At 47.1% G+C, this 24,033-nt stretch overlaps 1 protein-coding gene and 1 long non-coding RNA gene across 2 annotated transcripts in view; one reads left to right on the top strand and one right to left on the bottom strand.

The window, feature by feature from the left end:
• The window catches only part of LOC147096672 (calpain-9-like), a 31,897-nt gene extending 18,490 nt beyond the window's left edge, over positions 1 to 13,407 (top strand). Inside the window, exons 13-20 of the mRNA XM_085973238.1 lie at positions 299 to 376; positions 726 to 786; positions 2,127 to 2,191; positions 4,050 to 4,118; positions 5,899 to 5,977; positions 7,589 to 7,705; positions 11,534 to 11,592; positions 12,199 to 13,407. Of these exons, the coding sequence (XP_085829364.1) occupies positions 299 to 376; positions 726 to 786; positions 2,127 to 2,191; positions 4,050 to 4,118; positions 5,899 to 5,977; positions 7,589 to 7,705; positions 11,534 to 11,592; positions 12,199 to 12,225 (555 nt within the window). The 3' untranslated portion in view covers positions 12,226 to 13,407. The remainder of the gene's footprint in view (positions 1 to 298; positions 377 to 725; positions 787 to 2,126; positions 2,192 to 4,049; positions 4,119 to 5,898; positions 5,978 to 7,588; positions 7,706 to 11,533; positions 11,593 to 12,198) is intronic.
• The window catches only part of LOC147096671 (uncharacterized), a 71,107-nt gene continuing 58,783 nt past the window's right edge, over positions 11,710 to 24,033 (bottom strand). The window contains exon 3 of the long non-coding RNA XR_015074533.1: positions 11,710 to 11,863. This is a non-coding gene — a long non-coding RNA (uncharacterized LOC147096671). The remainder of the gene's footprint in view (positions 11,864 to 24,033) is intronic.

Raw genomic sequence — 24,033 nt, 5'->3', positions numbered from 1 at the left:
CTGCCGATCAAGTGGACTGTCTCACCTCGTGCAAGGAACAGTAACCCTTGTCTGTTAATAAGATGGTTATTAACCGTTAACCGTCCCTCGATGGTTCACTTGATAAGTGCACACGAGTCCTGTAGACCAGGAAGTTCACGGCTTTCATCTCCAGCGTGTCCTGAGTTCGCTGATCTTGTAAAACAAATTATTGAAATAATCCAATTAAAGGATGTATTTTAGTGCATTCGACCTGGTGAGCATGCATATTCCGAGAACTGAGCCGTAAATATTGAGTGTGTGTGCACTTTATCTTCAGGTACCTCCTGCCCTCGCAGCCTGCCCACTTCCCTCTGCTGCAGAATCCAAGGAATTGTTTGACAAGTTCAGTGGAACGGTGAGTTTGCATTTATTCTCCGCCCCTCTCCCCCACTAGTTTGCTTCTGTCCTCTCACGAGGATGCTGACTCCTTTCTGTGGCTGCAGGTTCATCACCTACGTTTATTTCCCAGAGTAACGAAGGAGGTTGTTTGACCGGGTGGGGTCGGTTGGAGGCCATGTGGTGAAACCTCCGGGAATCTGCCCAACCTGAATTGGCAACCTATGGAAGGGAGAAAATGATAGAGAAATGCACCATTTTGTTAATTACGTTCACTCCCAGTATCGAGGAGAGGGAAGAGGGGGAATCGTATAAGCAGTGCGTCAATTTTGTGTTTATTTTTTACTGAGGTTTGATCGCTCTGGCAGGATGAAGCTATTTCAGCGTTGGAGCTACAGAAACTACTGACGGAAATCCTGCAGAAAGCCGGTAAATGCGCTCTCACTGTCGGTGTGACGCACGAGCACGCGTCAGAATAACGAGACACCGCAGATTCAGCAAAATGATACCAGCGCTAAAAGGGTTAAATTATGAGGGCAGGTTGCATATTTATATATACATATTTATCCCTCAAACAACATCACTAAAATACAGATTACGTAGTCATTTATCTCATTGCTGTTTGTGGAAGCTTGCTGTGCGCAAATTGGCTGCCGTGTTTCCCTACATTACAACAGTGACCACACTTCAAAAATACTTCATTGGCTGTAAAGCGCTTTGGAACGCCCCGAGGTTGTGAAAGGCGCTGTAAACATAGAAACATAGAAGATAGGAGCAGGAGTAGGCCATTCGGCCCCTCGAGCCTGTTCCGCCATTCAATGAGATCATGGCTGATCATCCAAATTCAGTACCCTGTCCCTGCTTTCTCCCCATATCCCTTGATCCCTTTAGCCTTGAGAAATATATCTAACTCCTTCTTGAATATATTTAATGAATTGGCCTCTACTGCCTTCTGTGGTAGAGAATTCCACAGGTTCACCACTCTCTGGGTGAAGAAATTCCTCCTCATCTCTGTCCTAAATGGCTTACCCCTTATCCTTAGACTGTGACCCCTGGTTCTGGACTCCCCGGCCATCGGGAACATCCTTCCTGCATCTAGTCTGTCTAGTCCTGTTAGAATTTTATAAATTTCAATGAGATCCCCTCTCATTCTTCTAAACTCCAGCGAATATAAGCCCAATCGACCCAATCTCTCCTCATACGTCATTCCTGCCATCCCAGGTATCAGTCTGGTGAATCTTCGCTGCACTCCCTCCATGGCAAGAACATCCTTCCTCAGATAAGGTGACCAAAACTGCACACAATACTCAAGGTGTGGTCTCACCAAGGCCCTGTACAACTGCAGCAAGACAGCCTTGCTCCTGTACTCGAATCCTCTCGCTATGAAGGCCAGCATACCATTTGCCTTCTTAACCGCCTGCTGCACCTGCATGCTTACCTTCAGCGACTGGTGCACAAGGACAGCCAGGTCTCGTTGCACTTCCCCTTCTCCCAATCTATTGCCGTTCAGATAATAATCTGCCTTCCTGTTTTTGCCACCAAAGTGGATACCCTCGCATTTATCCACATTATACTGCATCTGCCATGCATCTGCCCAATCACCCAACCTGTCCAAATCAAACTGGAGTTTCTCCGCATCCTCCTCACAGCACACACGCCCACCCAGCTTTGTGTCGTCTGCAAACTTGGAGCAATGCAAGTTCGTTCTTTAGTTTCAGCGACTCACTGAGTTGATATTCTGTGATGTTTTTCCCGTTCTCTCTCTCTAGGTCTTGATGAGAAGTGGGATGAGTTTGGCCTGGACGCCTGCAAGAGCCTCGTTTCGCTGACAGACGTATCCTGCTCACGGTGCCTGCTGTAGCCTATGGAGGCACTGGTTGCGAATGGTTAATTCTTTAGTCTGCACTGCCCCTTTCCAATTTCCTCTCCCCTCAGGCTGGGATACTGTTCCTCAGGAGTTGATCGAGGGGGGCCATCCTTCACGCGTGAGTGTAGATTTTCCAAAATCGGCTGAACGTTAATGCCGGCAGTGGCACGGTTACTTTAACTGGGTCGAGTGCTTGCGGGCAGTTCAACCGTGAAGGCACTCCAGCTGATCCTGAACCTGTCCGTGCACATTTTCCAGTAAGGGGGACACTGGAGAGCAACCAGGAGCAGGAACGCTGGCTGATTTTAGTTTTGTAACCTGTCCAGCCCAAAGGCACTGAAGCTAATTCTAGTGCCCCGACAAACGCCCGACACCTTTTTAAAAATAAATCTCTTTGCTTCCAGATTTTCAACAGTACAAAGAAATACAAGAGCACAGAACAGGGTGCACACAGCAAGCACATTCAGACTCTATAAATGAGTAAGTGAGAGTACATGTCTATATAGAGCTAACTCTGGGTACAGTGACAAGGATGATATAATTGTCTGATAATCCAGGATGGATTTAATGGATTACTACAGCACATGATGTCAGGAGGCCTTGATGGTTACATGATCTGGAGCTCTATTAAGGCTAAAGGGATCAAGGGATATGATCTCATTAAATGGTGGAACAGGCTCGAGGGACCGAATGGCCTATTCCTGCTCCTATCTTCTATGTTTCACAAGTGGTAGGATGCTGGTTTGCTGTTTCTCTCTCTCTCCCTATTCTCTCATGTTTGTGTGGGCTCCTCCTGACTCTCTTCAAACTTACATTATGCTGGTTTGCTTTCCACCCACACAGTTCCCCACGTGACGAGGTTGGAATCTGAACTGTGCTGTCCAGGCTTGCAGCCGGGGTTAAATATTTACTGAGGCAAATATGGGCACCTTGCCCACAGCAGACATGGCTGCCCTGCCCACAACAAACATGGCTGACCACTTTTATTTTGGTATCCCAGTACAGGAAACTTTGGTTTATCCGGAGGTTGTATGTCCGGAAACCTCGATCTAATGGCAGAAATCAGCAGCCGTTTTGTTAGGTTTTTTTTCTTCTCGCATTTTTTTTAAACAGTCAGTCTCTGGAAAGCCTATCTGAAGCTGTTGCTAAGCTACAGAGACGCTTCCAAGGTACGGGCCGACTGTTTACAAGCTGTTGCTAAGCAACAGTGTTTGTTGTCAGATACGGAGATGAAAACCTCCGTATCCTTCAACATTAGTGCTGGTCTGTCCAGAAGTTTTCATAGAGCGGCATCACGCCGGTCCCGTCAGTGCCGGATATCGCGAAGTTTCCTGTATTGCACTGCAGCATCCTGTGTGTATTTTAGTGAGTTGCTTTTATAATTTTTATAATCTGTAATAACATTTTGCATTCAAAACTGTGTTTTGTGCATTTGCTGGACTTCAGCTCAGGATGGGAAAGAGGTTTCCGGGGTGACTGCCTGGGTTGCCTCAGTAGTGCCAGCAGCCCTGCTGCCATTGGTGGGGAGTTGGTGAATCCCACGGGACTGAAGGGGAAAGAGAGACATCCCAGGCTGAGCTCCTGTGCCTCCCAGTGGCCAACTGTAGAGCTGCAGGGACCTGGAGCCTGACCACCGCCCTGGAATGGGTGAGAAATGAGCACAGAAGGGGAGAAAGTAAATACCTCTTTAAAATAGTTCAACAGAGTTTATTGGAAATTGACTGAGTGCAAACACATGTTATGGTCACTTCCTGTTCTCAAGCCTTTGATATTTTTTTTAAAACTCTTGGTAATTGAATAATTCCTTAACTCGGGATAAACTCAGAGCCGTGGGTTTGGAAAAATGGGATTCGAGGGATTCAGCAATCTCTGGAGTAAAATCTGCCAATGGACGGTGAGTATTGGTAAAGGGGCACTTTACCAGGCGCTGGAGAAGAGCAAGAGTTTGAGTGTCGGCTGTGTCTCAGTGGGTAGCACACTCGCCTCCGATTCAGAAGGTTGTGGGTTCAAGTCTAACTCCAGAGACTTGAGCACAAAAATCCAGGCTGACAGTCCAGCGCAGTACTGAGGGAGCGCCGCACTGTCGCAGGTGCCGTCTTTCGGGTGAGACATGAAACCGAGGTCTCGTCTGCCCTCTCGGGTGAATGTGAAAGATCCCAGGGCACTATTTCGATGAAGAGCAGGGTAGTTCTTCCCGGTCTCCTGACCAATATTTATCCCTCAATCAACATCACTAAAACAGATTATCTGGTCATTATCACATTGCTGTTTGTGGGAGCTTGCTGCGTGCAAATTGGCTGCTGCCTTTCCTACATTACAACAGTGACTACACTTCTGACCTGTACATGAGAGGACCGGTGGGGGTGGGGGTGAGGGAAGGGTGGTGGGGGGGTTACTGGAACTGGTCTTCAGCAACCCTCTTGCTGTGCGCTACAGGGAAAGGGATCGAGCCTGGGAATTTCCTGGTCTGTGTTATATTATTCTGGGATTGTTCTCCTTAGAGCAGAGAAGGTTAAGGAGAGATGTAATAGAGGTGTTCAAAATTATGAAGGGTTTTGATAGAGTAAATAAGGAGAAACTATTTGCAGTGGCAGGAGGGTCGTTAACCAGAGGACACAGAATTGACACTGGCATGTGCCCACTAAACCGTCGGATGCCAAGCGTGTTTAAAAACCTCTAGAATGTAGGAGGAAGGGAATTACATATCATTTACAGCACAGAAACAGGCCATTCGGCCCAACAGGTCTATCCCAGAAGGTGGAAGGAGGCACAGAAATGCACAGTCCTGAAGGCCCCAGCAAAGAATAGGAGACACAATGCAATGAGTTCATCCAAAACTCTGCTGCCGGTATCCTGACTCACACCAAGTCCTGTTCAACCATCACCCCTGCGCTCGCTGACCTACATTGGCTCCTGGTCCGGCAACATCTTGAATTTAAAATTCTCATCCTTGAGTTCAAATCCCTCTAAGGCCTCGAACCTCCCCTATCTCTGTAACATCCTCCAGCCCGACAACCGTCTTGAGATCTCTGCGCTCCTCCAATTCTGGCCTCTTGCAGATTATCGATTTCCTTCGCCCCACCATTGGCAGCCGTGCCTTCAGCTGCCTAGGCCCTAAGCTCTGGAATTCCCTCCCTAAACCTCTCCGCCTTTCTACCTCAATTCCTTTTAAGACACTTCTTAAAACCGACCTCTTTCTGTCATGTGGCTCGTGTTAAATTTTGTCTGATAACGCTCCTGTGAAGCTCCTTGGTCTGTTTTACTATGTTAAAGGTGCTATATAAATGCAATTGTTGTTGTTCGAGTCTTACTTTCATCACAGTGAGGATGCAGGGAGGAGGAACGAAGTGCAACATTGTGTGTGTGAAGCTGAGGAAGAATGAAAGTGGTAGGGCTAAAATAAGAGACAGGAAGGGCTGTGATGTAGAGGGAGAGAGAGTAGAGGGTAAATGGGAGAGAGGGACCACCATCAGACAGCAAGTTTTGTTTTAATGTCCTGTCTAGGAGGTGCAGCTCCGTCCCATCATTTGAGAAATATACAGTATGTAACATGCAATTTATTTTAGTTATTTTGCAAATTCTGAAAGAGGCTCTACTAATTATTTGTACCACTCAAGAAATTGCAATAACGTTGACCATGTTTTGAACAAAAAATCTTTTGTCATTTTCTCCAGCAAGTCTTCATTCAGTTCGATAAGAATGGATCGGGGACCATGGACAGTCACGAGATGTTCAGCGCCCTGCAAGCAGCAGGTGGGGCTATAGAGTTAACTTCAGTCCTGTCAAGATCACTATTTGCAAGGAACATGTGACATCTGGTGCTAGGGAAGTAGTACTGCAGCTAATTGTTTTAATTATCATCAACTTACTAGATGGCCATTTCTTTCCCAAGGTACTTTACTTAACCAGTATAGTTATGTAACAGGTTTAGTCTAGGATTGAGGGGGGATATGCTGTGTTCATGCCCACATTCCCTTCTCCCCATATGATGAGTTCTTCGCCGTGAAGTTATGGCCCGACATTTCCCAGCAGGGGGTGGGGACTCTCGGGATGATTAGCAAAGTACTCGGGTGTACGTAGTGCTATCAGTGCGCCACTGATTTGAGTTCTTTCATTGTAAGCTTATTTAAACCTCAATTAGGAAAGCAAATGGTATGTTGGCCTTTATTACAAGAGGATTTGGGTATAAGAGTAAAGATGTCTTACTGTAATTATATAGGGCCCTGGTGAGACCACACCTGGAGTAGTGTGTACAGTTTTGGTCTCCTTACCTAAGGAAGGATATACTTGCCATAGAGGGAGTGCAACGAAGGTTCACCAGACTGGTTCCTGGGATGGGGGATTGTCCTATGAGGAGAGATTGAGTAGACTAGGCCTATATTCTCTGGAGTTTAGAAGAATGAGAGGTGATCTCTTTGAAACATACAAAATTCTTACAGGGCTTGACAAGGTAGATGCAGGGAAGATGTTTCACCTGGCTGGGGAGTCTAAAACCAGGGGTCACAGTCTCAGAATAAGGGGTTGGCCATTTAGGACTGAGATGAGGAGACATTTCTTCACTCAGAGGGTGGTGAATCTTTGGAATTCTCTACCCCAGAGGGCTGTGGAGGCTCAGTCTTCGAGTATATTCAAGACAGAGATCGATAGATTTTTGGATATTAAGGGAATCAAGGGATATGGGGATAGTGCAGGAAAGTGGAGATGAAGTAGAAGATCAGCCATGATCTTATTGAATGGCGGAGCAGGCTCGAGAGGCCGAATAGCCGACTCCTGCTCCTATTTCTTATGTTCTTATGTTATGTTCAATGTAATACATAGGGGTACGGGGGCATAGTGGTTATGTTACTGGACTAGTAATCCAGAGGCCTGGACTAATGATTCAGAGAAGTGAGTTCAAATCCCATCACAGCAGCTGGGGAATTTAAATTCAGTGAATTAATAAATCTGGTAGTATCAGTAATCGTTGACCATGAAACTATCGGATTGTCGTAAAAACCCATCTGGTTCACTAATATCCTTTTAGGGAAGGAAATCTGCCGCCCTTACCCGGTCTGGCCGATATGTGACTCCAGACCCACAGTAATGTGGTTGACTCTTAACTGCCCTCTGAACTGGCCCAGCGAGACACTCAGTTGTACCAAACCGCTACAAGGAAGTATCACAACGGGAATACCTTCAGCACACGGACTGCAGCGGTTCAAGAAGGCAGCACCACCTTCTTGAGGGCAATTAGGGATGGGCAATAAATGCTGGCCTTACCAGTGACACCCACATCCCATGAACGAATTTTTAAAAAGATATCCAACCTGCTTTGCCGATGCTTTTGGCCATGTTTTGTCTTATGGTTTGATTACTCTTCCCTAGGATTCCAGGTGGATGAGTTCTTGATGCAGCTGATTGGGCTGCGATACACAGACCCTGATCTGACCTTCAGTTACGTGAGTTTTATTTGCTGTCTGACGAGGCTGGACACCATGATCAGTGAGTAATTTGTACTTTAACCTGCCCTCCAATATAGACCAGAAGCTGCAGTACAAGGCCCAATCTCCAGTCAGGCTGGTTTTAGTCAGGGAATGGCAGCTACAATTGGGCCTCATTGTTCCATGTGCTCAGGTCCTGTAATGGGACTTCAACCCACAAACCTTGTGACTTAGAGGTCAGCTTGCTTTCCCTGAGCTACAGTTGTATTCTCCTATAAATCAGTTTAACGAGACCATCTGTCTGGTGGATTGGTTATTAAAAATAGTAATAATACTTGGATTTATGAAGCACCTTATTGCAGTGAAATGTCTTAAAAGACTTCACATAATTACTTTAGCTATGCAGCCATTCAGCACGTATCCAGGCTGACACCTCCAGTGCAGTACTGAGGGAGTGCCACACTGTCTGAGGTGCCGTCTTTCGGATGAGACGTTAATCCGAGGCTCCGTCTGCTCTCTTGGGTCGACATAAAAGATCCCATGGCACTATTTCGAAGAAGAGCAGGGGAGTTCTCTCCGGTGTCCTGCCCAATATTTATCCCTCAACCAATATCACTAAAACAGTTTTATCTAGTCATTATCACATTGCTGTTTGAGGGAGCTTGCTGTGCGCAAATTGGCTGCTGCGATTCCTACATTACAGCGGTGACTATATTGCTTTGGGATGTCCTGAGGTCGTGAAATGCGTTGTATAAATGCAAGTCTTTCTTTCTTAGCTCCCTGCTCTTCGAATAGTGCCACAGGCTCTTTAACATCCACCTGAAGAACAAGCAGGCAGGGCTTCAGTTTAACGTCTCATTCATATGTATCCCCCATTGCTCTAGCTTCCCATGGGACCTCCGAGTTACACAGGCTGCCCTTTCACACGAGGAAATGTAAGAAAATGCACTTCTTTAGGATGACATTAAAAGCCGCAAATGGTGGAAATGGGAAATCAAAGCAGAAAATGCTGGAAATAGTCAGCAAGTGAATCAGCATCGAAAAGCGATCAGGCGGACTAATGTCTCGGGTGGTAGCCTTTGATGGAACAGAATTCTGAAGTACGATCTCGCCCGAAACGTTTCCTCTTTCAGACGGTGATTGCCTGCTGTGCGTTTCAGGCATTTTCGGGTGTGTGTCCTGGATGAGGTGAAAACCACTCTGTGCTCGAGCGCCTCGGTGGAATTTACTGGATCAAAACCAGGTCTTCGGGTCAGGTTTTGCTCGAGTTTGTTCCTTGTTTGGAGTAGGAGCGGCGGCCGGGGTAACAGCAGCCAGCAGCAGTCGAACTTTTGACCTAATTTGTGTTTACAATTATAAATGGGATGTAAAAGGGAACTTCTTTTCACTTAAGGTGATATGGGTAAATCTGATTATATTGTAATACAACCAGCGGCCTCCAGGGAACAGCATTGGGACTGGTTTAATAAAGCACTAGGCAATAAAATGGTGGTCGATTGCAATGACTGCCAGGTTTCCATTACTCACTGCACCTTGTCTAAATTCTTATGTGGTCTTAAAAGTTAAACTATATTTTAATGATGGGCTCATCAATATTATCACGGCTCAATTAACATCTGATTAGGAGCAGATTTCTAGGCAATGACACTTTGTTCGTTGATCCCAGGTTTTTTCCTCGTTTCCTCTCCTAAAGCGATGGCTTGTGATGGGATTATAGTTCCCCACACATGGCTGCAGTCTTCCCTATATCTTGAGTGGTTGTTTTTCTTAACGTCTGAGCCTAGACAGAGCGACCGTCGACTATTTGACTGTGGTGGGCATCACAGTGGAGTCTGCTGATGTCCTCACCTGAATTCCAGGGAGCAGTGGTTCGTGACGGATTTTTAAAAAAAATATATATATTATATATGTTCTTGGAATGTGGGTGAGACTGGCAAGGCTGCATTTATTGGCCATCTCTAGTTGCTCTGAGGGTGTGAAGAGTGTGGCATTGGAGTAAGATAAAGAGTTAGAGTCCCCTCTCTGAAATAGTGAACCAGTTGGGTTTTTAACAATCTGGCAGTTTTTATGGTCATTTTCCACAAATTCCCAGATTTATTGAATTCAATTTCACAACTTTGCCCTGATGGGATTTGAACTCACGACCTGCTGAGTTGCTAGTCCAGGACCGTAACCACTGGACTGCTGTACGCTACCTAATCCTGGAGTGTTAACCCTAACCCGTCCCGCTCTGTTTGGTTCAGTTCCACAGGAGGGCACTTGTTCAGCAGCAGCCCGTGGGGGAGTCGGCCTCCTCCTTTTCATTACTCACTTAGGTGTTCAATCTTATCCTTAGAAGAAATGTCTAATGGTAGTGTTGCAACTTGTTTCTGGCACTCAGCATTTACAAGGTGTGTCCATACCAAAGAAAGGTTTAAATTCCGCTTCAAGGAGCACGACCTGGGAAGGGATTTGAGCTTCTCACGTGACAATGGGAGGTGTTGGAAAGTTGCTTTTACAGATCTGTGTATGTTCCCCCTCCACCTCTCGATCTTCATTCCATTGAGAATTTTACTGTTTAGGGTATAAAAAAATAAAGATTTGCATTTATATAGCTCCTTTCATGACCTCAGTTCGTTCCAAAGCGCTTTACAGCCAAGTACTTTTTGAAGTGTAGTCACTGTTGTAATGTAGGAAATGTGGTAGCCAATTTGCACACGCAAGATCCCACAAACAGCAATGTGATGAAGGGCAAGATCATCTGTTTTTAGTGATGTTGGTTGAGGGATAAATATTGGCCCAGGACACTGGGGAGAACTCCCCTGCTCTTCTTTGAAATAGTGCCGTGGGATCTTTTACGTCCATCCGAGGGGGCAGACGGGGCCTCGGTTTAACGTTTCATCCGAAAGACAGCACCTCCGACAGTGCAGCGCTCCATCAGTACAGCCGAGGTTTGTTTTGTGTTCCCTTCTCTGTCCCAAAAAGGTGCTACTTCATATTGAACTGCATTTGCCACCTATCTGCCCACTCCCCTATCCTTGCCTGTGTCCTCCTTCAGTCCTCTATAGTTTATGATGTCCCTACTTTGGTGTCATCAGCAGATTTTGATGATATTCCCTCTGCCTGTGTTTAAATTATTTATGTATTTGGAGCACGAGTCCAGAAGTGGGAACTAACTGGAAAAAGTGGAATTCCTGCACACAGGCAGGTTCACCGCATTAAACAGTTCGGTTTACTTTATCAACATTCCAAACATTGGTCCTGGAATACCGGGTGATCAGCGAGGAATGCTGGCAGTAGTTCTCTCCCCATTTGGATGGAGTTTTACCTGCGTTTAATAAGGCTGGCATTACTTCACCCTTCAATAACTAGGGCCCTTTCATTCTGAATGCACAACAATATCACAGGAATGATCGGCAATCAGACGAAAGATAATGTACACACACCTAGAGATGCCCAAGACTGGTCAGATTGGATGCTGCGCATAGTTCGATACTACACCCTGCTGTCATGCAAAGAAAGAATGTTTATTTTAAACTGAGGTCATGGGTCAAGGATAGCTCCAAGGTTAGGAAGTGAAGATGAGATAAATGAGGAGGTATTGGTTGTTACCAGTTTGAGTATTAAAAGGCCAGATAGTTGCACAGCCTTGAGAAGGAATGAGTTGGGGAGTAGGTGACAGTGCAGTAATGTCCATTTGAGTGACGTTTGGGGAGGGGTTCTCTTAACCTCCCCCCCCCCCACCTCGGGTAGCAAAAGCCCATCACGGGTCCACCAGTCGCAACTTTCAGGGGGAATATTCAGTGTAATCTACAGTCCAAGACTCTTTTTCAGAAATTGCAAGTATTCTTTACATTTCTAATGATCTGTGAACATTAATCAAAGGTAACGGAGTTTGATTCTGTTCCAGGAGCGTTCAAAATTATGGACAAGCTTGGAACCGGTGTGGTTAATATCAACTATAAAGAGGTAAGGGAGGCGTCTCAATCACTTCAGTAACTGTAAGATGCACCGGGATACTTTGCACAAGGTTTAAATTTGCTGATTGGGACCCTTGACCTAAATGCACAGATACATTTTCTCACCGTCAGTAACAACGTGCTGAGTGGAGTCCTGATGGTCTTCTCCCCGGCTCGCCCAGGTCTCCATGTTCTGACTCACCCGCCTTGCTCACATGCCCAAGTCCAGTAACACTCCCTCCACTCCAGTCCCTTTGCTCCAGTGAAATGCGACTCGGACTCTAATTTGAACAATACAAAAATGACTAATTTTACAGTAGGTAACCAAACTACATTTTGTTTGTTACGGTGTCAGTTTTTGACTGATTACATTCCTGTGAAGCGCCTTGGGATGTTTTACTACGTTAAAGGCGCTATATAAAAATGCAAATTATTCTTGTTGTAACTTTACTCTTTGAAGAGAAAAATATGCCAAAGCCAGTGAGCTTGAACATCTTCACCGCCTGCTATCATTGTGTGCGCTTATACGGGATTACCATGTCCCAGTCTGTATTATCCGACCCCCCACCCAGTCCGCTTTGTTTTAAACACAATCATTCTGTTTCTTTCCCTCTAGTGGCTCCAGATGACTATGTACAGTTAGGATCCTGCAACCCGCCCAGTCGCTCAACTGGAAGAGGAGTTCCCGCACAAGGTTTCGGCGAAGCGCCGAGTCCCCAGAGCCTGATGGCAAGAAGAGCTACACAACCCACTCACCCCGCACACCCTGGCTGTAGTATTCAACAGCTGGTAGATCTTTGTTGATTGCCTGGGGTGTTACCATAGCCACCTCTCGGAGACACTGTTACCGTAGGGATATTCCAGCGTCCTGAGGTGGTTCTCCGATCCGTTTTCTCTCCCTTTTCCTGTATCTCTGTCCCATTCCTTTAATCATTTTCTTGTCGCTTTTAAAACACAAGTTTGGCGTCAGTTAGCCTACTTTTGCAGGCCGTGGCTCAGTGCGTAGCACCCTCACCTCGGAGTCAGAAGGTTGTGGGTTCAAGTCCCACTCCAGTGCCTTGAGCACAAAATCTAGGCTGACACTCCCAGTGCAATACCGATGGAGTGCTGCACTGTCTGAGGTGCCGTCTTTCAGATGAGATATTAAAACTGAGCCCCCAACTGCTCTCTTGGGTGGACATAAAAGATCCCATGGCCACTATTTCGAAGAGCAGGGGGAGAAGTTCTCCACGGTGTCCTGGGGCCAATATTTATCCCTCAACTAGCATCACAAAATGAAAAACAGATGATCTGGTCATTATCACATTGCCGTTTGTGGGAGCTTGCTGTGCACAAATTGGCTGCTGCGTTCCCTACATTACAACAGTGACTACACTTCAAAAAGTACTTCATTGGCTGTCAAGCGCTTTGGGGCATCTTGAGGTCGTGAAAGGCGCTATAGAAATGCAAGTCTTTCTTACTTTTACCCTACTTTTCTCCAACTCTTTCCAGCCTTGCACTAATGTCCTGCTCGATAGGGTTTAGCCCTTCACCTCAGCCTCTCAGTTAAAGAATGCACCAGTCAGTCCATTTATGTAACATTCCTCTGTGCGCCACTTTCAACACAGCAATAAACTGTTTACGATCTCAGCAGGTTAATAACTGCAGTAATTCAATATACAAATTGAACCAATCCTCACCCTACGGCTTTAAGGGTTAAATGTAAAACCTGTGCCTCATTTCGCTTGTTCAGATGTTTGCATTAATATTTTGCTTGCTTTTCTTTGACGGATTGTAATTATACTGAAGAATATCCAATAAAAACTTCGATAAAAAATCCACCAAAGTCAAATTGTTTTTTTTTTTAAAAAGCTCCTCTTTCCCAACCTTTACCTTTTTTTAAAACATTCATTCTCGGGATGTGGGCATCGCTGGCAAGGCCGGCATTCATTGCCCATCACCAGTTGCCCTGAGAAGGTGATGGTGGGCCTTCTTCATGGGCATTTCCAGTAGCAGTCACGTGGTTGAATAGCCGGTGCATAGGCGATGGGCTGAATAGCCTCCTTCATAGTACTTCTATGATTCCAAGAGAGGGTTCTGAACGAAGTCCGAACACAGTATCGGTGTTGGCAATCTAGCCTGAGTCGGGAGGTCATGGGTTGGAGTCACACACCAGGCTGACATGCCAGTGCAGTACTGAGGGAGCGCCGCACCATCAGAGGGACAGTACTGAGGGAGCGCCGCACCATCGGAGGGACAGTACTGAGGGAGCGCCGCACCATCGGAGGGACAGTACTGAGGGAGCGCCGCACCATCGGAGGGACAGTACTGAGGGAGCGCCGCACCATCGGAGGGACAGGACTGAGGGAGCGCCGCACCATTAGAGGGACAGTACTGAGGGAGCGCCGCACCATCGGAGGGACAGTACTGAGGGAGCGCCGCACCATCAGAGGGACAGTACTGAGGGAGCGCCGCACCATCGGAGGGACAGTACTGAGGGAGCGCCGCACCATCGGAGGGACAGGACTGAGGGAGCGCCGCACCATCAGAGGGACAGTACTGAGGGAGCGCTGCACTGTCGGAGAGGCAGTACTGAGGGAGCGCTGCACTGTCGGAGAGGCAGTACTGAGGGAGTGCCGCACCGTCGGAGGGGCAGTACTGAGGGAGCGCCGCACTGTCGGAGGGGCAGTACTGAGGGAGCGTCGCGCTGTCGGAGGGGCAGTACTGAGGGAGCGCCACACCATCAGAGGGGCAGTACTGAGGGAGCGCCGCCACATAGGAGGGGCAGTACTGAGGGAGCGCTGCACCATCGGAGGGGCAGTACTGAGGGAGCGCCGCACTGTCGGAGGGGCAGTACTGAGGGAGCGCCGCACTATAGGAGGGCAGTACTGAGGGAGTGCTGCACCATCGGAGGGGTATTACTGAGGGAGCACCACACTATCGGAGGGGCAGTACTGAGGGAGTGCCGCACTGTTGGAGGAGCATTACTGAGGGAGCGCCGCACTGTCGGAGGGGCAGTACTGAGGGAGTGCTGCACCATCGGAGGAGCAGTGCTGAGGGAGTGCCACACTGTCGGAGGTGCTGTCATTCAGATGCGACGTTAAACTGAGGTCCCGTCTGCCCTCTCGGGTGGACGTAAAAGATCCTAAGGCACTTATGGACGAGGTGCAGGGGTGTTCTTCCAGTGTCTTGGCTAATATTTATCCCTCAACCAACATCACGAAAACAGATCATCCGTTCATTTATCTCATTGCTGTTTGTGGGAGCTTGCTGTGTGCGAATTGGCTGCTGCAATTGCCCACATTACAACAGTGACTACACTTCAAAAATACTTGATTGGCTGTGAAGCGCTTTGGGAGGTTCTGAGGTCATAAAAGATGCTGTATAAATGCAAGATCCTTTATTTGTCCTCATGGTGAAACCTTTAACAATCAATCTGCTTAACAACCTTTCCATCAATCTCTGTGTGGAGTTCTCCCTTGGCTGTCTAGCAGGGCTACATTAAGCTTTCTCATTTAACACACGAGCCAAAAGGTCAGTAATTCCATCTTGGCGCAAATTATATTGTGAAATGTCAACAATAATAATAACTATAATTTAAAACTGCTCTGTTGGCTTAGGGAGGTTATCCAGTAAGTAGTTGAGTCTTACAGTGCACAGCGAATAGAAGCACATAATCTAGGCTGACAATTTTGGTTGAGATATTAAACCTGGCCATTCTCAGATGTGTATAAAAGATCCCGCGCTACTATGCGGGAGAAGAGGAGGAAGCTCGCCTGGTGTCGCGGCTAACGCTCTCCCCTCGGCCAACACCACCAGAAACAGATGATCTGCTCATTCAAAAGCAAAACACCGCGGATGCCGACAATCAGAAATAAAAACAAAGTGCTGGGAATACTCAGCAGGTCAGGCAGCACCTGTGGAGAGAGAAACGAGTTCGATGACCTTTCGTCAGTTCTGATACCGGGGAGAACTCGCCTGCTCTTCTTTGAAAAGTGCTGTGTACAAAGTGATGATAGTTAATGATATGCCTATCAATTCGTCCAATAAAAAGCGACGAGTTAGGAACGTAACTAAAGGTTTTTATTGACTAAATAACAGAGCCCACCCTCGTGGGTGATCGGGTCCAACAAGGAGGAATACCAGCCAGTCGACTACCTTTATACCTGGGCAGGTAGGTGGAGCCATGGGCGGAGTCGGAGGTGGTCAGCCCAGGTATAACAGCGCGACAAGAGGCGACCTCGTATAGTGATACAACAGTGAGAACAGTGAGAACAATACAACAGTGATAACTATAGTGTAACGATAGTGAACGATAAAAGTGGTTTACCACAGTTAATTACTGAGAAGAATATCATAAGTATGAATAATATGAGTATAAATCCTGAAATAATTTCCACCTATTATTTTAGAGGAACCTTGGAGTGCATGTCCACAGATCCCTGAAGGTAGCAGCACAGGTAGATAAGGTGGTTAAGAAGGCATACAGGATACTTTCCTTTATTAGCTGAGGCATAGAATATAAGAGCAGGGAGGCATTGTTTGAACTGTATAAAACACTAGTTAGGCCGCAGGTAGAACTGTGTGCAGTTCTGGTCACCACATTAGAGGAAAGATGTGATTATGCTAGAGAGGGTGCAGAGGAGATTTACGAGGATGTTGCCAGGACTGGAGAATTTTAGCTATGAAGAAGATTGGATAGGCTAGGGTTATTTTCTCTGGAACAGAGGAGGCTGAGGGGAGATTTAATTGAGGTGTATAAAATTATGAGGGGCCGAGATAGTGAATAGGAAGGACCTACTTCCCTTAGCAGAGAGGGCAATAACCAGGGGGTATAGATTTAAAGTAATTGGTCGAAGGATTAGAGGGGAGTTGAGGAGAAATTGTTTCACCCAGAGGGTGGTGGGGGTCTGGAACTCACTGCCTGAAAAGGTGGTGGAGGTAGAAACCCTCATCACATTTAAAAAGTACTTGGATATGCACTTGAAGTGCCGTAACCTACAGGGCTACGGGCCAAGAGCTGGGAAGTGATATAAGGTTGGAGAGCTCTTTTTTGGCAGACACGATGGGCCGAATGGCCTCCTTCTGTGCCGTAAAGTTCTATGATTCTTTTACATCTACCTGAGAGGGCAGAAGGGGTCTCGGTATAACGTCTCATCCGAAGGACGGCTCCTCCGACAGTGCGGCGCTCCCTCAGCACTGCACTGGGAGCGTCAGCCTAGATTTTTGTGCTCAAGTCTCTGGAGTGGGACTTGAACCCACGACCTTCTGACTCGAGGGTTACCCACTGAGCCACGGCCGACACGATTATTATGACACTAACTATTATTTGGAAACTGCAGTGTGACAGGCACGGTCCCAGAAGCGTCGTGAATTCAGATCTCACCGTGGTAAATTGTGAAATTGAATTCAATAAAGCTAGTAATCTAGCACAAGACAGGATGACCATAAAAATCTGCTGGATTGTTTTAAAAACCCAGCTGGTTCACTAATGTCCTTCAGGGAAGGGAACCTGCCACTCCTACCCGGTCTGGGCCTCCACGTGACTCCAGTCCCACTCTGCGTGGTTGACTTTAATGCCCTGTGATGTGGCCTAATAAGCCACTCAGTTGTAAAGATAAAAAGAAAGTCACTACAAAGCAAGAAGGACTACCACTACCTCAGGGCTACGAGCGATGAGAACTAACTGTGGGCTTGCCAGCTTCGCCGGTACCCCAAGAACAAATTAAAAAGATTGCGTGGATTCTTTCTACAGTCTTATTTCATTCAGCAAAGCTGCATGAAGGCTTGTCACTGAAATTTACAATCCTCCAACGCCTGATTCCAGCCCTGTGTACTTGTGCAGGATGAGGGCGGTGCAACCCGAGCCATTAATTGCACGCCTCACGGACTGCATCTGTCACTCATAAATATCCCATAATATCCAGTGTGTCAACACTTGCTATGTGTTGCTCAGGAGCAATTTTGAGGTGCTTTTATTCCTTCGTCCACATTCAGCTCTTCCTTTTCCTCAAATTTCCTCCTCCTTTTCCCCAAGAGCACGACCTCAGGCTGAAGGCTCGCTGAACAGATGCCCGGGGAGGGGCCATTCTTCATGTGAGCACACAGACAATATGCGGGGTAGAATTGGACCTCGTCACGCCCATATTCTGGGTGGAATACGGGTGCAAAGAGGTCCAATTTAGGGGACCAAATTCCACGTCCGAACAGCATTAGAAACACATCCGACAGCATCTTCTCTTCTTAGGCAGTCCCTCGGAACCAAGGATGACTTGCTTCCACACTAAAAATTAGTTCTCATGTGACTGATGAGTTCAATCCTTACAGTCTCTGTCACAGGTGGGGTTCTGTCGCTGTTGGGGTTGTCCATGAGGGTCCTGATGTTCCAGGTCCCGAACTTCATTTTAAAGGGTGGAAGATGCCTGTGCGTGAATTCTTTTAATGTGGGGTGGCTGTTGCACACCAGCTACCACACGGACTTGACAGAGCAAGACGATTGGAGATCAGGCTCTGCTACATCGGCCTAGCACACACACACACACACACAAACATACTCCTACTGTCCTCCTCCCTCAGGTCCTCTCTGCCTGGGTTTCATAGGCTGCAGTGTGGTCCTCCCGACCCCGCTGCTGCTGGTCCACGCTGCGCCACTCCTGGGCCTCGACCTCGCTGCTGGGCTCGTCCCCGCTCCTGGGTCCCGACTTTGTTCCAGGGCCCCGTTCTCGCCCCTGGGTCCCGACACACACATATTGGTTCAGGCATTGTGGAGGTGCCCATGGTGGGAGGTCAGCATTCGGCCTCTTGAATATGCTAATAAGGGGTCCAATGTCTGTTTTAGGACCCAATTCGCTAATCGGCTTGTCCTGAACACAGCAGGTGTCTGGTTTTGCTTTGTTCAGGATCACCTGGTCTACCTGTGGCCTAACCAGCGATCCTTAAAGGGACCACTGGAGGCCATCACCAAAAAGATATTTAAAAAAAAATACTTATCTTAATGTTGTTATGATCTGGAATGCACTGCCTTGAAAGGGCGGTGGAAGCAGATTCAATAGTAACTTTCAAAAGGGAATTGGATATATACTTGGAAAGGAAACATTTGCAGGGCTATGGGGAAAGAGCGGGGCGAGCGGGACTAATCGGATAGCTCTTTCAGAGAGCCAGCACAGGCACGATGGGCTGAATGGCCTCCTTCTATGCTGCATGATTCTAATGTGGAGCCAGGAAGAGCAGGAATTCTCCTCCCAGCCTCACAGTAATACAGCAGGAGGCTGCTGACTAGGACCTCGAACCAGCCAATCTTGCTCCCCCCCCACGCCCCCCGCGCGACCGATGAGATGTTTCTGGGGCCGTGACTGGTGCCCGCAATTTGCCAATACTGAACTAATAAGGCCAGCGGAAGCATACCCTGGCAAAGTCGCAGGGCAGGGGACGTTCGCAAAGGCCTCTGCCCTCTCAGGTCCCATGGCCACTATTTCGAAGAAGAGCATGGGAGTTCTCTCCGGTGTCCCAGCTTATAGTTATCCCTCAACCATTATCACAGTGCTGTTTGTGGGAGCTTGCTGTGCACAAATTGGCTGCCGCGTTACCTACATTACAACAGTGACTACACTTCAAAAGTACTTCACTGGCTGTAAAGCGCTTTGGGACTTCCTGAGGTTGTGAAAGGCGCTGGAGAAATGCAAGTTCTTTCTTCATACAATCCCGTCAATGAGGGTAGGTGTCAAGTGGAGCCAAGACACTTCCCCGCAGGAGCAGGAAAAACTATCGGCTGGATTCACCGAGCTGGCGCTCCCGGTGCTGAGCCTCGCTCGACAGGAGCACAGGCACCAGATGGATGAAATGACACTAAGGGCCCGTTCTGAAACCCCCGCTCCTGTCGAGCAAGGCGCCAAGCTGAGAGCACAGGCTCTATGGTTCTATGTTAATAAGGATCTTTCACTTGATGTATGGAAGTTGGGAATAGTCCTGCTCCAAGTATCATTCCCCTTGCCTTCCTTTGTCAGAAAAAGGGACAGAGCGTCACTGAATCCCAGCTCAGTGAACATCCCACAGCCAGGCAGTTTTGGTCTCCTTACTAAGGAAGGATATACCTGCCTTGGAGGCGGTGCAACGAAGGTTCACTAGATTGATCCCTGGGATGAGAGGGCTGTCCTATGATGAGAGATTGTGTAGAATGGACCTATACTCTCTGGAGTTTAGAAGAATGAGAGGTGATCTCATTGAAACATATAAAATTTTTAAAGGGCTTGACAGGGTAGATGCTGAGAGGTTGTTTCCCCTGGCTGGAGTGTCTAGAACTAAGGGGCATAGTCTCAGGATAAGGGGTCGGCCATTTAAGACTGAGATGAGGAGGAATTTCTTCACTGAGAGGGTTGTGAATCTTTGGAATTCTCTGCCCCAGAGGGCTGTGAATGCTGAGTCTTTGAGTATATTCAAGGCTGAGATCGATAGATTTTTGGACTCTAGGGGAATCGAGGGATATGGAGATCGGGCGGGAAAGTGGAGTTGAGGTCGATGATCAGCCATGATCTTATTGAATGGCGGAGCAGGCTCGAGGGGCCGTGTGGCCGACTCCTGCTCTTATTTCTTATGTTCTTATGTGAATGGAGGTCCAGAGATACAAGGAAGTCCATAGGTGAAGGGGCAGCAGGCTACAATGGCTCCTGGCTGCACTGTGAGTATCACAGGGTTTCCATTATTCTCCGTATAAATCACCTGTACCTTTCAATTAGATTACTGCCCTGTAATCATTCCCAGGTATCCATCATCCATATATAAATCATGTGAACCACTCTGTTAGATTTCAGCCTTTAATCCTTTTTAGTTCTTTCCTGAGACTATGTGCCTCCGGCTTCATCAGCTTCCCCAGCTGCCTTCCCGGGCTGAGCCAGGTGGCGTTCTGCTCAACCCTGAGATTCCCGGTCAGTCGTCCCCTACAGAACAGTGCCCACCTGCACTCCCACACCTCTCTCTCTCTGAGCCAAAACCTTCATTCATGCTTCACCACCTCTACAATTGATGGATTTTTCTTTGCCGCGGTGAAGTACCTTTGGATGTTGAGTGTCAGCTGTGGCTCAGTGGGCAGCACTCTCTCTCGCCTCTGAGTCAGAAGGTTGTGAGTTCAAGTCGCACTCCAGAGACTTGAGCACATTATCCAGGCTGACACTTGAATGCAGTACTGAGGGAGTGCTGCACTGTCGGAGGTGCCGTCTTTCGGATGAGACGTTAAACCGAGGCCCCGTCTGCCCTCTCAGGTGGACGTGAAAGATCCCATGGCACTATTCAAAGAGGGCCAATAGTTATCCTTCAACTAACATCACTAAAACAGATTATCTGGTCGTTATCACATTGCTGTTTGTGGGATCTTGATGTGCAAAAACTGGCTGCCGCGCTTTATTATAATAAGTACAACATTACAACAGTGACTACACTTCAAAAATACTACTGTAAGGCGCTTTGGGACGTCCTGATGTTGTGAAAGGCGCTGCAGAAATGCAAGTCTTTCTTTCGATAGTTTTCAGATGTTCTGCTCACTGGCCTCCCCTCCTTTGCCCTTCACAGGCTTCAGCTAATCCAAAAGGCTGCCACCCGAATCCTCTCATGCACAAAGTCTCGCACCCCTATCAGCACTGTCCCTGCCAAACCCTACTGATTCCCTACCTCCAAGTGCACAACTTCAAGCTGCTTGTCCTTGTTTATGAATCCCTTTCAAAGTCTCGCCCCTCTAAGTCATCTCCTCTGGTCATACGTTCCCAGCCCCCACGTCTACTCCAATTTAACTTCACATCCTTCTCCCCACTGTTACAGACTGGGCCCCTCCTCTGCCGAGTTCTCTCCCTAAACCACTTTGCCTTTCCTTGGAAGCCTTTCAAAAACCTACTTCTTTGACTGTGCATTTGGCTCCTCCCTTTAACCTTTCCTGTCTCCTCTTCTCCCCTTACAAATCACAAAATGCTCTTCCACAGGAGGGCTGCTACATAAATGCAAGTTGTTATGGTTTAACCACTCCCAAGTATCCATTGTTCCTTACTGAGTTATGCTGATGGGTGTAGAGATAGTAGGAGGTGGCACTGTAACTTGAAAAGCAAACAGAATCTCCAAAAAATCCTTCTAATCTACCAGCAGTGAATTGCTCCCTTCTCTGGTGTAAAAATAAAAATACCACATTTCTGATTCAGGCTCGAACTGGGACGAGAGAGAGAGAGAGGAACTAACAGAACCAGTTTGAGAACACGGGCTGCAGTGTACAGACCCATGGCAAAAAAACAACCCTAGTGTTTTATTCGCATGACGTAGAGCAGGAGCTGAGCAGGGACGCTAATGTCTGTGTTCTGAAGACAGGAAATATCACCATCTTGTAACCTTTCTGTTGAGAGGGCAGCAAGGAGCCACGTCTGTTAAAGCAATATTATTACTGAAAACAAACAATTAATTTTAGAGGCAGTCCCTGCCCCCTACACCAGATTGTTTTTTGCTACTTTTTTCTTTCTGACTTTTTAAAAATTAAATAAGCCGTTGTTTGATTTTCCCAGCTGCTGAAGAGCTGCACTCACTTATCTTTAAAAATACAGGAAACTTTGGTTTATCCGGAGGTTAACTGTCCGGAATGCTCGAGCCACCGGCAAAAATCAGGAGCCGTTTCGTTAGTTTTTTTTTCTTTTCGTTGCTTTTTTTTCACCAGTCAGGCTCTGCAAGGTCTCGCTGAAGCTGTTGCTAAGCTACAGAGACGCTTGCAAGGTACGGCCGACTGTTTAGAAGCTGTTGCTAAGCAACAGGGTTTGTTGCCAGATACGGAGCTCAAAATCTCCGTATGTTTCAACATTAGCGCTGGTTTGTCCGGCAGTTTTGATTGGACGGCGACAGCTCGGTCCCGTCGGTGCCGGATAGCACAAAGTTTCCTGTAGTTGTTTTATTTAATTATAAAGGTACGAGCTTAGTGTGTCAGCTTGGCGGGGTTGGTAGCACTTTTGACTCGGAGCCAGAATGTCATGGGTTCAATCTCCAATCCAAGACTTGAGCCCATAATCTAGGCTGACACCTCAGTGCAGTACCGAGGAAGTGCTGCACTGCCGGAGGTGCCGCCCATCAGCTGAGACATTAAACCGAGGCCTCCTTCAGGTGGCTATAAAAGGTCCCGTGGCATTATTTGAAGAAGAGTTCTCCTGGTGTCCTTGCCAACACTTTTCCCTCAATCCACACCGCCAAAAACAGACTGACTGGTCATTATCTCATTGCTGTTTGTGGGAGCTTGCTGTGCGCAATTTGGCAGCCGCGCTTGCCTACAAATAAACGTGAATGCACTTCAAAAGTAATTCCTCGGCTGTGAACCCTTTGGGATGCCCTGAAGACATGAAAGGTACTATTTAATGCAAGATCTTTCTTTTTTTCCCCCAGTATACATACAAGGTTTCCAGAACCCATATAACAGGGATCAAGTATTTATATAACAGCAGCCTTCATAACAAGGGTGGTTGAAATAATTCACCTTGTTCCAGCAGCCACACCTTCCTTCGTGATCAAGGAACAGAGACAGTGATATAATCAAGTCCCTGCCAAACCTGTGCAGCAACACACACCTTAAACCCACCCAGAAACTCCAGCGTTCTACAATTCTTAACACTGAAATAATAACTCTTTTGTGCTTTTATTTGTCAAAGTCCTCTGAATATCTAGTTTCAATTTGGTGATGCAATAATTAGTATTATCTGTGGATTCTTAGACTCCTTTGATATACGAACATACGAAATTGAAGGGCAGGAAAAGACCAGCTGGTCCATCAAGCCTGCCCCACATCATGATGACTGGAACATCAGAACACTCCCCCGCCCTGCCATGTAATCTCCTGGTACAGGATAAATAACAGGCTGTGCTTCCCTGGGCTATTCACTTTATTTTCTTCTTTTAATCATTGCCCCTTTTCCTTCTCTTCTGAATATAGAGGCACTAGAGAAGGTGCAAGAAAGATTCACAAGGACGATACCAGAACTGAGAGGTTATACCTATCGGGAAAGATTGAACAGGCTGGTGATCTTCTCACGAGAAAAGAGAAGACTGAGGGGTGACCTGATCGAGGTCTTTAAGATTATGAAAGGGTTCGATAGGGTAGGTGTAGAGAAGATGGTTCCACTTGTGGGGGAGATCAGAACTAGTAACCTATGTATGAATGCCTATTGCTAGGGAACAGCTCCGTGTGTCCAAATGGCCATTCTGCAAATCCAATCCGAGACTTTATATGATAGCAAAATACTGCAGATGTTGGAAATCCGAAATAACAACAGAAAATGCTGGAAAAACTCAGCAAGTCAGGCAACATCCGTGGAGAGAAATTTGAGTTGACGTTTCGGGTTTGACCCTTCTTCAAAACTGGAGAGAAAAGGAACTAGATCGAAGGCAGGGCTGCGATCGGACAAAAGAATAAAAGAACCAAAAGAAGTAAAAGAGATTAGAAGCTAGACGAGATGGTAATAGGCTG

This window comes from Somniosus microcephalus, chromosome 34 (genome assembly GCF_052327205.1).
Source record: "Somniosus microcephalus isolate GS21.2 chromosome 34, FLI_Smic_1.0, whole genome shotgun sequence".
Classification (NCBI taxonomy): domain Eukaryota; kingdom Metazoa; phylum Chordata; class Chondrichthyes; order Squaliformes; family Somniosidae; genus Somniosus; species Somniosus microcephalus.
The sequence above is the reverse complement of the archived record's forward strand: the minus strand, read 5'-3'. Positions and strand labels throughout refer to the sequence as shown.